Source organism: Eublepharis macularius, chromosome 6, assembly GCF_028583425.1.
Source record: "Eublepharis macularius isolate TG4126 chromosome 6, MPM_Emac_v1.0, whole genome shotgun sequence".
Classification (NCBI taxonomy): domain Eukaryota; kingdom Metazoa; phylum Chordata; class Lepidosauria; order Squamata; family Eublepharidae; genus Eublepharis; species Eublepharis macularius.
Window position 1 is genome coordinate 46,516,150 of NC_072795.1, and position 14,748 is coordinate 46,530,897.

At 41.8% G+C, this 14,748-nt stretch overlaps 1 protein-coding gene across 1 annotated transcript in view; it reads left to right on the forward strand.

Annotated features, from left to right (window-relative positions):
* Window positions 1–14,748, forward strand: part of EPHA4 (EPH receptor A4) — a 184,667-nt gene that overhangs the window by 130,308 nt on the left and 39,611 nt on the right. The window contains exons 6-8 of the mRNA XM_054982282.1: window positions 2,721–2,845; window positions 3,969–4,128; window positions 5,901–6,012. Coding sequence (XP_054838257.1) covers window positions 2,721–2,845; window positions 3,969–4,128; window positions 5,901–6,012 — 397 coding nt within the window. The remainder of the gene's footprint in view (window positions 1–2,720; window positions 2,846–3,968; window positions 4,129–5,900; window positions 6,013–14,748) is intronic.

Consider the following 14,748-nt stretch of genomic DNA (forward strand, 5'->3'; position numbering starts at 1 on the left):
CATGAGACACAGGGTGAGGGACAGACAGATGGGCAGATGTGTTGTCGGGAGGAGGAAAGCTCTGGAGCAATTTCTAACAGAGATGCCAAACTGTCAAGCGATAGATCAAGAAATAGTCTTCCTGACAGCCACAATTCAGTCTAGAGAATTCCTTTTGTTACTGTATGTGAGGTGCCTACTGCTAAGACTCCTTCCCATCAGACCTGTCTGATATGGTCAAGTAGTTCTGAAGATTTCATATCTAATTTTCTTTTTTGTTTCTAGTGACATTTATTTATTTAGTTATTTAAAATGCTGGCCCTGGTGACAAAATTATTCAAAGATAAAATAATAGCCGTATTTTTCAACTGGGATTACAGCTCTCTCTCTCTCTCTCTCTCTCTCTCTCTGATGATGGTTCATATGATGTCACTTGAATGGTCTTAATAGATCTTCATTCCCCAGTTACTCTTCTCTTTTTTTAAGCACCTGCATATTTCTAGGGTTTAAGGGACAAAGGAAGAAATATATTCACTTTAGGAAGCTGTCTAATCTCTGGCCCTACAGAACGGCTTTTGCGATAAGATTATACCTTTCCTGAATGACCCTTTTTCAGCCCCAGAGGATTCCCCCCCCCTTCCCATTTGTACTGGTGCTTGTCAGTTGTGGCAGGATTTGATAACAGTTGGCTAGAGATGTGACCACACAGTAACAGAAGGGTGCCATGGATCGTAAATCTGCAGTAAGCCCATTTCTCTGGCAGGACTATGAATCTGTTACTGTCATGGTCAAAGGGAGAAGCCATTGTCCTTTGGCCCGTTAAATATCTGAAGTTCAGGCACCAATGAAGACTCTTCAGGAAACCATCAGGGGCATCTATTGAGATTTTTCTCATTTATCCAATTGTTTGTTTTATCTTAACTCTCCATATTGCGCTCAAAAATGTAATTCTAAAGGAGCGTAGATTTTAATCCATTTTATAATACTACTTGAATAATCCAGATCCTTATTGTCTTGTTCTGCTTTTTCAGCAACATTGGGAAAATGTCTCATTCCCATCAAGTTCTCTATACCGTGTTGGTTGTGTTCCAAAAAGCTGTGTGCAGTTGAACTCCCAAAATAGAGCTCCCTGCTCTTACTCCTCAGCTGGACCTCTACAATTTACATCACTAGGAAAGTTCTCTTTGTATGGACAATATTCATTGTATAGTGCCACTTACTGTAGGAATAAATTTCATGGAGGGACATTTGATACTTCTGTTTAAATTTGGTAGCATCTTATTTCATGAGCGGGCTAGGAAATTCCTCTTGTAAATTTGGATTCAATGGAAGAGCCACGTAAGTTATAGAAAGGCTCCTTAGTTTGGCAGAATGCTCCAGACTTTGTTAAATGGAGTGGAAGGATGGGGTAAGATCAAGGCTCATTTCGAGGGGGAATGTGCAGGAATATGGAGAGTTAAGACAGCTCTTCCCCAAAGAGATCAAATGTCAGGTGGCCCCGCCCACCTGACTCTCAGCCATTTTGGGCCCATTTCAGCCTGGATTAGGACTGAAACGGCCCAGATCAGGCCTCTAACGGGTGGTGGATCACTCTGCTACTCAGCAGCAGCCCGATCCTGACCATTTTGGGCCCCTTTTTGGCCATTTTCAGCACCTTTTTGCCATTTTGGGCCCAAGTTTGGCCCTGAATGGCTAGGATTGGGTCCAAAACAGCCAGGATAGGTGATGCCAGTGGGTGTGGCATATGCAAATCAGTTATGCTAATGACACACTTCCAGTGATGTCAAAGGGTGTGGTACATGCTAATGAGTTATGCTAATGAGTCTCTCCAGCTCTTTTTCTACGAAATGACCCCTGGGTAAGATCCACTACACTAAAGTCTGTCGTCAGTTATTCTTAAGTACTGACATACATGAAACAGTGAGGCAGAAAGAAAGGCCAGAGGTGCTAACTGCCATAATATATAGACAGCTCATTGAATAAACTTTTAATATTAGGGACGATGTTATATTCCTCACATTCTGAGCTCCAAACTGGGTTTTGTGATTTTGTATTAAGATTCAAAATAATTCATTTCTTGAATGAGTCTAGTTTGCTGAACTTCGATCCCAGTGGATTCTGCAAGACCTTGCTATGGCCTTCTTGCATTCAGTATGTTGGGGAGACTATGGAGAGGGCTCATGGTCAATTAATTTAGGAATGGTCTGGAAGTCAAAGAAATACAAACGTGTGTTTCTCACCCCATTTTTGGAATCCACTCCATCACTAATCATTAATGCTTAATTTCCATGGCGAATAATAGCTTGTCCTTACTTGTAGCCCTAGATGTTTTTGCTAGCCTTCAGTGTGGGACAAGGTAACAAAGAAACTTGATGACTAAATACATACTGTGTCATCTGAGAACATTTCATTATTGCACCTTGCCAGAATAGTTTAAATGAGCTCATCAGGAGGCTGAGTGCTGAAAGAGTAAAGGATGGGCACCAAGCCATTTAAACCATGGCGATGAACGAGGAAGGGAGGGGCTGTCAGACCCAAAAGTTGTAGCGCACAAATGAGTGCATGGGCAACATTTTAATATTTGGTCTGACATGTCTAAAGTTGGGTCTCCATTGAATTGCTTTAGTTAATGCTTCCAAAACATGTCGTGTTTGTGTAAAAGGCAAATAATCTAGCGTTGTCTGATGCTTTGGCCTCTTCTGAGACCCATTGTATAGCATTTTCCTTTTTTTTCTTGACAGCTCCATCTCAGATTGCTTTGATCCAGGCAAAAGAAATAACAAGGCACAGTGTGGCATTGGCCTGGCTGGAACCTGACAGGCCAAATGGAGTCATCTTGGAGTATGAAGTAAAATATTATGAAAAGGTATTATTCAACCTGGACAACTGTCATTTCCCTGATTCTGCTCAGTACCAGGACCAAATAGGTTTACTGTTATCATTCATGTGGACATCTGTTAACAGTGTGTTTGCCTTTATAATCATTTCCAGTTTGATGTTTCCAGGATTCAATGAGCTGTGGTGAATAGCACGCCACACCTAGTTCTTGTTGTATAGCAGTGGTGGCATTTATTTTTTTCTTCCTCTCCCTAGGAACCATCTGATTCCAATGGGGCAATTCATAATGAGAATCAATAGACCAGAGAAGTAGTGCAACATTAGCCTTACAAGAGAGACAGAAATGTAGTAATGAAGTACCTAGCATAGTGATAATAATGAGCTCTGTATGAGCTGATAGCTTTGCCCAGAATGATGGTGAGGTTTTGATAGATTTTAATAGAAAATAAGAAAAAAGAAAATTACATTTTTCATCTCCTCCAAGTTATACAGAGACATTCTTTCTACAAATAATTTGTCCCCCCTCCAGTTCAGGACTATTGAAGAGCTATTTCCTCTTAAGGCTGTCTGCAAAATGAACAAATACATTTCCCCTTCCTCCTTCCCTCTCTTTCACACTCTTTATTTTAAAAAAAGATAATAACTTTATTAGCTTCCCTAGTAAAGCCAGGCCAGAAACAGGCAGTAGATTTTCAGTGGAATAGGATTACTCCCCCACCTCCCGAGGTTAGGATTTTTTTTTTTGAGTAAGCATCTCCCGAGGGTTTTTAGGATCTATAGTTCTGAGTTGCACGGGGGGGGGGAATGGGAACTGCACAAAAAACACTGTTTGTTCATCAGAACTGTGACTGCAGTTTCAAAATACTGTTCTAAAGAATTCCACTCATGGATTATTTTCTCAAGCAGTCACCAATCCCTGTATGTATAACTTACACCTCAAACATCTTTTATGGCTTCCCAGAAAAAGGAATGTTAAAATATAAAAGCCCACTGAACTCTGGTGTCACTGAAGATAACAATAGAAAAGCTTTCAGAGATCCTTTGAAAATTCTGTCTCCATTAGTAATATCCTCATAATAGATTTGGCAATGGGTAAAGGACTACAGTTTGCACAACCATAAGAGACATGTTTATTTGTTCTGTTTTGTTAGGATCAAAATGAGCGTAGCTATCGCATTGTGAAAACAGCAGCCAGAAACACAGATATCAAAGGCTTGAACCCTTTGACTTCGTATGTCTTCCATGTGAGAGCAAGGACAGCAGCTGGATATGGAGACTTCAGTGGACCGTTTGAATTCACAACCAACACAGGTAATAATGTATATTGCATAATATAAGTGTATAGTGGTATAATATTGGGTGTTTCCCTATAACCATTTTCTCTCCAATAATCCCTTTTAATTTATAAAGAACACCACATTTGCTTTGAATATAAATGAATTCCTTTTTTCATTTGAAATGTATTCCTTTGTAGCTGGTGGCCTTGGTCAAACTGAGATGTGTTGTGACAGGCCAGTCCCATCACTCTCCTTCCAGTCCTACTTCTTAGCTAACCAACTGTTTGCTAGAAGCAGAGCTCAATAAGAGCTTCTCTATTTTGGGCTGCTTCCAGCTAATATAAGGAAGGGGATCCAATAAAGAGCCTCAGTTTGTCCCTAGACCTGCACATGGAAAAGGGTTGCCAATCTCCAAGTGATGGCTGGGCATTTCCTGGAATTACAGCTGATCTCCAAACCATAGACATCTGTTCCTCTGGACAAAATGGCTGCTTTAAAGGAAATTATACCCTGCTAAGGTCTCTCCCCTCCCCAGAGCCAGCCCTCTCCTGGCTCCACCCCCTAAATCTCCAGGAATTTCTCAACCTGGAGCAACCCTAAACTATGTTTGCTGTCGAATTGGGGCTATTGTATGGTGAACCTGTTCTTGTTTGGTTCTTGCTGTTGCATTGTTGGAACCTTGGCATGGAGTTAGTTCCCATTTGAGAGATGTAGGGAATAATTTTATCCTCCTGCTCAAGTTGGTTAGAATGGAGTTTTTCCCTTCCTCATGGGAAACATTTGGGAATAGGTAGCTGTATTGATTTGTCTTTAATTAAAGTTACTTACATCATGCAAGGACCTGCAGGAAACAGGGCAAAGTGCCCCCCTCCCCTCAATTTCTTCTGGGTGGTGCTTCTAATAAACTCAGGGCTACACAACAACCAATAGGAACTGGGCTTGCCAGCCCCCACAGTTGAAGCCTGGAAAACTCCTGGAATTACAGTTCATCTCCATTTGGCAGAGATCAGTTCCCCTGGAGGAAATGGCTGCTTTAGAAAGTGAACTCTAAGGCATTTTATGGTTCCTCTCCTCCCCAAACTTTGCCCTTCCCAGGCTCCACACCCAACCCAGGAATTTTCCAACCTAGAGCTGGCAACCTTTGTAGGAAACCAGTTGTCAGTCAGCCTCCTCTTGGGGATGCAAAATGTGTGCTTTATGTGTGTCTGCAAGTGTTGTGTGTGCTGGATATTTATTTTAAAAGCAGGGTTGCATCTTAAATGAGGAAAGGAACATGATACAGCCATACCTTTTTTATTTAATCCCCACTGCACAGTGCCCTTTTAATCAGTTCAGGTTAGAACTCTCAGTGTTAACATCCCTCAGGCAGGGGATGTGAAAATGTGGAGTGTGCTACACCGCTTCAGACAGCTAAAAACATCTTGTTTTGTTTGAGTCACCTAGTTTCTTATAGTCAAGGAATGAGCATCTGGTCCATTTTAAATCAAATAAAAAGGGAAGCAGTTCAGTGGGCACTAAATCAGCCATTATACTCATAGTAGAAGTGAAGGAGAGAAGGAGGGGAGTCCTTATTCTCAGAGAGTTTCCCCCAAACCATTATTGAGCATAATGCCTTTAACTAATTAAGGCCCTCCTGGAAAATTATGTCAAATGAATACCTAATGAAAAGCCTGAGAGGGGCTTTGAGTAGTGCTGCAAACTGCCTCTACACTTCAGGCGCCAAAGGAAGCACGGCCCATTGTGATCTTCCATTGGTTTTGACTGTAGCGTAACCACAGAATGCTGACATACCTTCTCTGTTTCTAGTTCCGTCTCCCATCATTGGTGAAGGTACTAACCCCACAGTCCTTCTGGTCTCCGTGGCTGGCAGCGTTGTCCTTGTGGTCATTCTCATCGCTGCCTTTGTCATCAGCAGGAGGTAAGAATTTAAGTTCCCCTTCTTTCCCCTCTCTCTTTCATGAGGAAGCTTTTTTGTCTCCCTCAAACAAAGCTGAATTCTTTGATTAGCATCATAAACAGTGCATTTGCATCACAAGCCCCTGCCTCTGTTGCTTTGATCTTCTCAACATCACTACCACAGCAGCCGGTAATGTAATGGTAATCATTCTAGAGCTATTTGCCCTGCAGATGCAAAGCAGAATTCTAGTAAGGGGGTGCGGGTGGGAGGTTTTAAGATGCCAGCCAACAACATGAGATTTGTAATTTGGTGTAAGGTTTAATGAATGCATCACTCTGAGCACTTTGAGTTCTCAACTAGAAGTGCCATGCAGGGAAAAAGGAAAAAAAAGAAAAGAAATGATCCCCTGTTTGTGAACTCCTACTTGGGGCGGGGGGGGGGGGAGGAGGGCGGAATCCCTTCTTATTTTCTGATTGTTTCTGCATTGGGTCTTTGCCCCTTGTGAGGAACACAAAAGAAGGCACATAAATACTATAGTTATGTATGCAGTGACACGCCAGACAGGTTAAACCTTTCCATCATGTGCTTCCCCAACACAAGAAAACAACTGTTTGCTTTCTTAAAAGTATTTTTTTTAAAAAAAAATGGTCTGCCTTGCCAATATTTATTGCTGCCCTCATGGGCCATTGAAGAGGAGGGGGAAAAGATGAACGGGTCCTGGGAAGAAAAGTGGGGATAAATATAATTGTGAAAATACTGCCAACAAGCACATCATTTGAGACACCAATCCCCTCTGTAAGGAGGGCGGGGAAGGATTTGGAGAGGAAGGTTAAGGTCCTCTGCTTTTTGCAAAACAAAAACACATCAAAAGTGTAACACAGAAATGTGGAGCTGGAAGAAACTCCCAAAGTATCTAGTCCAACACCCTGCACAACGCAGGAAATTCACAGCTACTGCCCCTTACCCCTAATGACCCCTGCTGTATGCCCTGAAGAAGGTTTAAAAAAAAAAAATCCAGGATCCCTCGCCAATTTGGCCTGGAGGAAAATTCCTTCCTGTTGCCAGAATGGAAATTGGCATTACCCTGGGTATAAAGTCACAAGATCCTAGCACTGGCTCATCCCTTCATGCCCTCCCTCTCACAATCTGCTTAAATTCATACTGAGTCATAGAATCAGCACTGCTGTCAGATGGCCATCTAGTCTATGCTTAAAAACCTCCAAAGGAGAGCCCAGCATCTTCCGAGGAAGCTTGTTCTGCTGAGGAATCGCTATGTCAGGAAGTTCTTCCTAATGTTTAGCCAAAAACTCTTTTGATTTAATTAGTGGACAGAGAAGAGTGCTGCTCCCCATTTTAACAACCTTTTGATTGACCTATTGCCAATTGCCTGGAGAAAAAAAAGTCCTTTCCCTTTAACAGCACATTATTTGCCATGTAATGCTATTTGTCACCGTGCCATGAAAAGTGTCACCTGTCCATTTCCACACCTTAAAGACAAGGAATTTTTCTCCAGGCCTGTTGGCAACTTTCCCTGTTGGAAAACAGCCATAACATCTCAGAGTTTCTACCCAAACAGAATTATACTGCTGCAGAGCCAGTCCAAGGACTTTTGGCATCCTAGGCCGCCCAGTCTAGGTGACTCCTTCCTTTCACCAGATGACCCAGGCTGCCCACCAGCTGCCAGCCAGGGCCTTAGGCATGGGTTGCGTGCACTCTGAGCCAGCCTAGGTAGATGTACCCAGAGCTTTGGCTCAGGCAGACATGCCTCAAGCCTTTGGCCTTTCACCTGGCCTGGGTGCTCCCTGAACTGTGGCCTGGGTCTGTGCCAAGCTGACAGCCAGTTATCTGATCTGGGTGGGCACACCCTGAGTTGCTGGCAGGCCACACTCGAACCGAGGCACCATGGGGCTGCCACTGGGACCTGCTTGCCCTCTGAAGCACTAGACAATGGACCCTGTACCTCTGTTTGTAGCCACAAGTAGAAGTGTGTGTGAAGGCCAATACAGCAAGATACTCAACATCTCTTGCTGGAAGTTTTTTCCTTCAGTTTTTCAGAAAGAGAATAAGGTATGCACTAACAATGTAATCCTAAACAGAATTACAGCTTTCTAAGCCTATTGATTTCTGCTAGGATTGCACTGCGGTGGGGGGGGGGGGATGTATTATCATTTCCCTTACATATTTCCCCATCAGTAATCACCACCCCCACACTACTTTTACCTCCACTGGGGAAAACAGATCTGGACCAGCAGGGCTAAGAATAATTTTCATGTGGCAGTTTTCAACTGGGAAGCAAGGGGTAAGGGGAGTGCTTTAAAAAGCCCCTTCTTCCATGCCAATTCATCTTTAAATGGAAACCCAATCAACTACATTTTGTAACAAAAATAAATGATGTAGAAAGAGTCACAGGACTACAGTTCTTCCCTGAGGTTCATTTCTGCCCCAAGTTTCCATCTCTACACTGCAGGAACATAACAAAACATAAGTGCGCTGTATTCTATCCAATTGCCCAAAAGAAAACCAGCTGACTTCTTTCATTATTGTGGTCAATAAGTGAAAAGAAATTGAGATACTGGGAAGGTGGACTTTGGAGCTTGACCCTTATCGTTTAACTGTAGACAGATTACATATTATTTCATTAAACAGATTTATTGTAAAAATACAACTACCTGAATTTAGGTTTTGGCTGTTATTGCAACACCCCTATCCTCTGTTCCCCTTTCTCCAACCCTCCCACACCATATTTAAAAAAAAAACATTTTCAAGAGATGACAAGTATACATTCTACTCAATTATTTCTTTCCACATCTTCTCCTGTCCTACCCACCAGAAACTGTCAAACAGTCAGAATCAATTAGATTTTATTCAGCCCTATTTTAAAAACTGGTAGAAGTTCATACTTCTTGTGGTGCTTTTGGAAATTATTTTTTAAAAGTTTTGGAAAGAATGTGTAACAAAATCCTTTCTCTTCAAGTTGTTTTTCTTATTCATATATTCGCCCAAAGCGTTTCTCACCTAATGCCAAATGAACAGATTTCTGAGTTTCTTTTCCTCAGTTAGGTTGCCATTTCAAAACAAATCAAAATAGAAGTCTTGTGTCACTAATGACCAGTGAGAAAGCCACAGAATTCCATTCACAGACTGAATTGGGAACAGATATTGTTCATACACTCATCTTGTTTATATTAATAGAGGCTGTGGCCACCTTCACACACAAATGCAAGTATGTTGGCATGGCTTCTTTGTAATGAAAGACACCTGTGATTCAAGGGTGAATCTTGCAGCCACAGGGTTGGGACCAGCTGTTTTCACCTTTTCTTACCTGATAGCCATCCCAGTGGGACAGTACCATAAAATGGCTGCCACACAACTGTGGTGAGATACTTAAAAATGTCAAATAATTATGGGTTGGATCCCATCAGTTTTTCTGCTAATGAAAAAAAGGGAGACTGGGTCCTCTTTGACCACCAAAAAGCCTAGGTGGAGACCATGGGACCTCCGTAGACAGAAGTCATGTGGAATAGGGGCTATAATGAAAAAAAATAGGCAATATTGCATGAAAAAGCTGGCTGGATCTAACTCAATTTGTGGTACAGTGGTGCAGGTTTATGGCCCCTTTATCACACCATCAGAACTGTTCTTTTTTAAAAAAAAAAGTTTTCATTTTGAAATTCCATGGCCTAACTATTGGAAGCCTTTGCAAAGGGTGCTGCACATTATTGACGTGCTTGAAAACAGAGGTCAGGCATCACTTGAAGAAATCACATAGCTGTCTCATCATACATTTATGCTGTTGAACACAACACAGTAGATTGGAGCATCATTGACTGCATGAGCTAACAGTGAATGTGGACATATACTTGACTGATAATAATTAGTGTCTTTACTTAGGCATGGTCAAAGCAAAGTTAAAGTTCTATATGGGTGACCTTATGAGATGGCTATTTTTCCTTCTTTATCCGCATAGCAGAAAGTTGTGGCGTATTAAGCATGGTGCATAATTTGTATAAAAAAAGAATGGTCTAGTCTAGTCATTGGTTAAAGTTTCAGTATCCTGTTCCAGCATGGCAAACTTTAGCTTTTGTAGGGCCTTTGCACAAGTCACAATCAGTGACCCTTCTTCTGTCAAACTGCTTCCTTCTCAAGGGCAAAACTTCTGGTTCAGTTATTTCTTTTCCTGCTCCTCGTCACCATAATTGCTAGTTTGCCAGTGAGAAAGCTGGCAAGCAAGGAAACAAATGACTGGCAGTAACAGCTGTTCCTCCTCCTCTCTGGCATCATGCATCACCTGTGAGAGAGAGAAATGTTACAGAGGGGGGTGGGTTCTTGGCTTCAGCCTTCCTGCTGGGGCGTGGGCATCAGTAGTCTGACCGTGCCAACCCCTTTCCCCTTTCACAAGAATTTTTCCTTTCTTGTATGATATCCCATCTCATTTCAACAGAAAAATCTCCTTCCTGTAATAGTAGAACTCAGCAGGTACAGAACTCCTGCAGCACTGTCAAGCACTGGATTAGGATGTAATGTTGATACTCAGTTTATCAAATCATAATAAAAAATACTGTGCTTATTTATTTAGATATTTGTACCCCACTTTTCTCCTCATTGGGGCTTGTGGCAGAACAACCCCACTGACCTGTGGCCCTACTCCATTTTGGCCCTCCAAGGTGTCTAGACACCAGCCATTGTCCCAGTTCCACACCCAGTGACACAGACACACTACTCTCCTAGCTCAGGCCAACTTTCAAAGGAGTTACTCACTCTTCCCCTTTGGCACACTGCCACCAGCTTGTCAGTTTTGAAATTACTCTCCAAGTGGGCCAGCATTTCCAGCTTCCCTTCCACATTGCCCATTAAAGGTTCCACCCAGTGCCTGTCTTTCCTGCTATCCAGCAACTTACTACCATGAACACAGCTTACTACACTCACATGCTCCCAGGGAATTAGTGACCTGGCAACCAACCTCTACTATTCCTCTGGTGTCAATTTTGAATAGCATGTTTGAAATGGAAAAGTCCACACAAATACTCTGCTTGGCAATAGATTGCTCAAGGAACACAAGGAAAGGGGAAAAACACACTATCTTCTTTTTTATCTGCTCGACATGGCAATGATAGCCATCAAGATGCAGCTCAGGTGTGAGAGCTCCTTCCTTCAGAAGAAACCAGCTAAAACTGGCCCTTACCCCTCCATGCTAAGAGATTAGGACTGTTAAGTATAATTCTCTTAATTGCTTTTTGCCGAATTTCTCCTGAAACTCAGCAATCTTCTCTTATACCTCTTTTTTAGAAATGGGGTCTGTTTTGAATCAATTCCTCTTTCATGAAGATTCAGTTTAAATTTCTAATAAGCAATATATTTATTTATTTATATACTATGAGCATAGCTGAAAAATTAAGAACAAGATGAGCCATTAAACACACACCAGGACTTGTCTGACCATATCCTTGCTGCATCAAACTGTTTTTTACCCTTTGTATTACCCTGTGGCACAACAGGCAGAAATCCACAGAGGAAATTTAGACTATCACATGGTTAAAAAACCCTCAAATATGAATTAAATAGAAACCAAAGAGAATTCCTCTTGCGAAAGAGGAAAAAAAGAATCAGAGGAATTAATTGCTATATCTAAAAATATCAGAAGAAGACATTACACACACACCCGTATCAACCATATAAGAGATTTTATTCTCTCTGTCCATCCCCTTTTTGAGTCATAGCTTTCAAAACTCTTCTTCTTGGGGTCTAGCCCCCTGCCTTCCAAGTCTCTGTCACCTTCCGAGTGTCAGTTTCCAGCCAAGGTGTGTCCATTTCTTTGTATTCAGCCAGGAGGGTCATTTGCATTTACAAAGCTTTGATGGCTGGTACTTGTCTGAGCCATTGATAGGATGGACCATACTTGGGAGTAGTTGTGTTCCCTCTTCCTGCTTGTTTTCAGCTAACAGAGAAAACCTTTTAAAACCAAGTGTGGGATTTTTGCAAAGCCAAACCTCAAAACAAAATGTATTTCTCCATAGGGCCCAAAGCAACTTCTACCATTGTTCTCCCCACTCCTCCCTTTTATCCTCACAACAACAACCCGTGGAGGTAGGTTATGCTGAGTGAGAGTGACTGGCATTAGGTCACCCAGTGACCTTCCATGGCAGAGTGCAGATTCAAACTTGCATCTCTCAAATTCTACTTCGATACATGAACCGCTTTACCACACTTGCTCCCTCCCTCTGCCTACCGTAGTCAAATATGTTGTGGTATCCCCACCTCAAAACCTCACTCTTAAAATGTCTCTTAAAATACTTAATTGAGGATAGGTCATTAAGCATGATTATCAAAATGAAATTTCCACATTCAGAAATGGTGTACTTCTGAATGTTAGTTGCTGAGGGCACAGACCATGACGGAAGGTTTCATGGCCTGCTTTGGGGCTTCTAGGCTGGCCCCACTGGAAACCCAGCAGACTCTTGGTATGATCCAGCAGAGGCTCTGTTCTATGAATAGAGCAGCATTCCTCCCCATTTACTCTCTCACTTCAAATTGCTTTCTCATTTTTTTAAGAGCAGTTAAATCCATGTGGTTATAATATCTGATAGGTAGTCATTCACTGTAATGGATTTCTGTGGGTGTTCAGCTGGTTCACCAGCCTCCATGCTGACAAGAGGAAAAGAACATATGAAAATGTAATGCAGAGAGAGAGGTTTATTAAAAGCTATTGCAACAGAAAATAGCATCGCTGAGCCTCATGACTTAAATTCCCCTCTGCTTTTATTGATCGCTTTATTATTTAAGGCAGGATTGATAGTGGGACACATTGGATTTCTAATTACGAGTTGCCACCTTGGAGAATTGTGCCTGTCAAGTTGCTCAAAGATGATTCCTACATATTTTTTTTTGCAAAAATGCCACTTCCCAAGGCTGATAAGCACTGCCTGGTGATTGGTCCTCAATGGATCACTTTTTAGAAAATGAAATGTCAACCCCTTGCCCTCCTATTGATTCTCTTTAGTATCGGCCATAAAGCTGTCAAAGGAAAGGCTGCTGGGAGCCAGGTAGCTGACAGTCTTGTGAGAGCTGATGTGTATCCCGCCAACACTTCTGCCTCAAGCTATCTCTGCCTAAAAGGGGTTCAAACTGGACAAAAATAGTTCATGCTAAGAATGGCTGCTTGATACACCCACTGATGTGGATGGCGTAAAAGAAAGCAACTGGCAGAGGGTTCAAGGATAAATCTGCAGGGGAAAGTTGGTAACAGATCTAGTGAAGTATACGGACCCCTGAGAGTTCTGTGAATTCTGTGGGTTTCATAATCTGTTTAAAATGTGCCTAGAAGTAACATTAAGAAATTCAGTCTAAGCAAGTCTCTCCAAGGGACAACCAAATCCTATATTGGAGTCAAATCAAATATGTTATGAGCAGTTTGTGTGCATATTATATATATATTTTCTCTATAAAATGTACATTTTAATGTAGTTCATGCTGTAATATATAATCCATTTTTAATATATGATTTTTAAAAAATATAACTGTTCATTGAAACATTATGAATGCTCAGATGATGACATATTGTTAAACCTTTAAAAACGCTGTTAGTTATTTGATAATGCACACATCAGTCCTGATTTCTAATGTACTATAGAATCAACCCTTGCTGTACTATGTATGTGAATCTTCTCACCAATTTGAAAGTATAAGTTTTTCAAGTGGTTCAACATTGGGAGGGGAAAGAGGTGGCCATGATAGGCCTCTTCCCCTGCCATGTGATCAGTACTTTCATAACTGGTATTTTGTTTCTGATCTTACTCGCACTTGTTGCAACGCAAGTGTAAATACTTCATAAGTCTGCATAACAGAACCAGCTCCTATTTTTATTTATTTATTTAATTAATTAATTAATTAATTTTATTTTTAGCCCACCCTCCAGGTAAGCGGGCTCAGGGCTGGGTACAACATTGATTAAAATACAACTTAAAATCAATCATAAAAACAACTACAGATAAAGTACTGTACCCCTTTTGGGGCAACCAGCATCAGTGGACTCTTCATACCCCTTGTAGAGGGAGGCCGGTAGAAGGCTCGACAATGACGGGCTAAAATTAGCCTCCACCATATGCCTGCCGGAACATCTCTGTCTTACAGGCACGCCTAAATGACACAAGATCCTGGCGGGCCCGAGTGTTCTCAGACAGAGAGTTCCAGCAGGTTGGGGCCAGGACCGAAAAGGTCCTATATGTAGGAATGTAGGCATTGACCTAGAATTTCCTTGGGTACAAGAAGACCCTAACTTGATTCCTCCCCTGCAGTGCTACTCCTGGTGGGGGGCAGCCTTCCCCCAGAATAGTTTGAGAGGAAATCAGGAGGAAGAAATTGGTAGAAATCATCCCCACTTCTTGTACCTATGGAAATTGTAGGAGGGATCCAAGCCTATATGCACAGACCCTCCAAGTTGGGTGATAACAATCTTCGCATTCATGAGAATCTCAGTAGCAATGTTTTTTAGCACACATATCTTGCTTCCATGAATGGTGTCTCGGTGTGTTTAGTGCCTTGTGACCCAAGTGATGTTCCCTGTGTGCTCCTAAGGATCCCAGATTTGAGCAACAGCATACGTGAACAGCATATTCTCATAATGTACTGAAATGTTAGCACAACCTTTCTTAGATTAAATCAGTTGAATCAGCAGAGGATAGACAGTTGACTGTTTTGATCAGCTTCCTTTAAGCATAGCTGTTTGAAATGACATTTTTATACATGAGAAAATCATCCTAG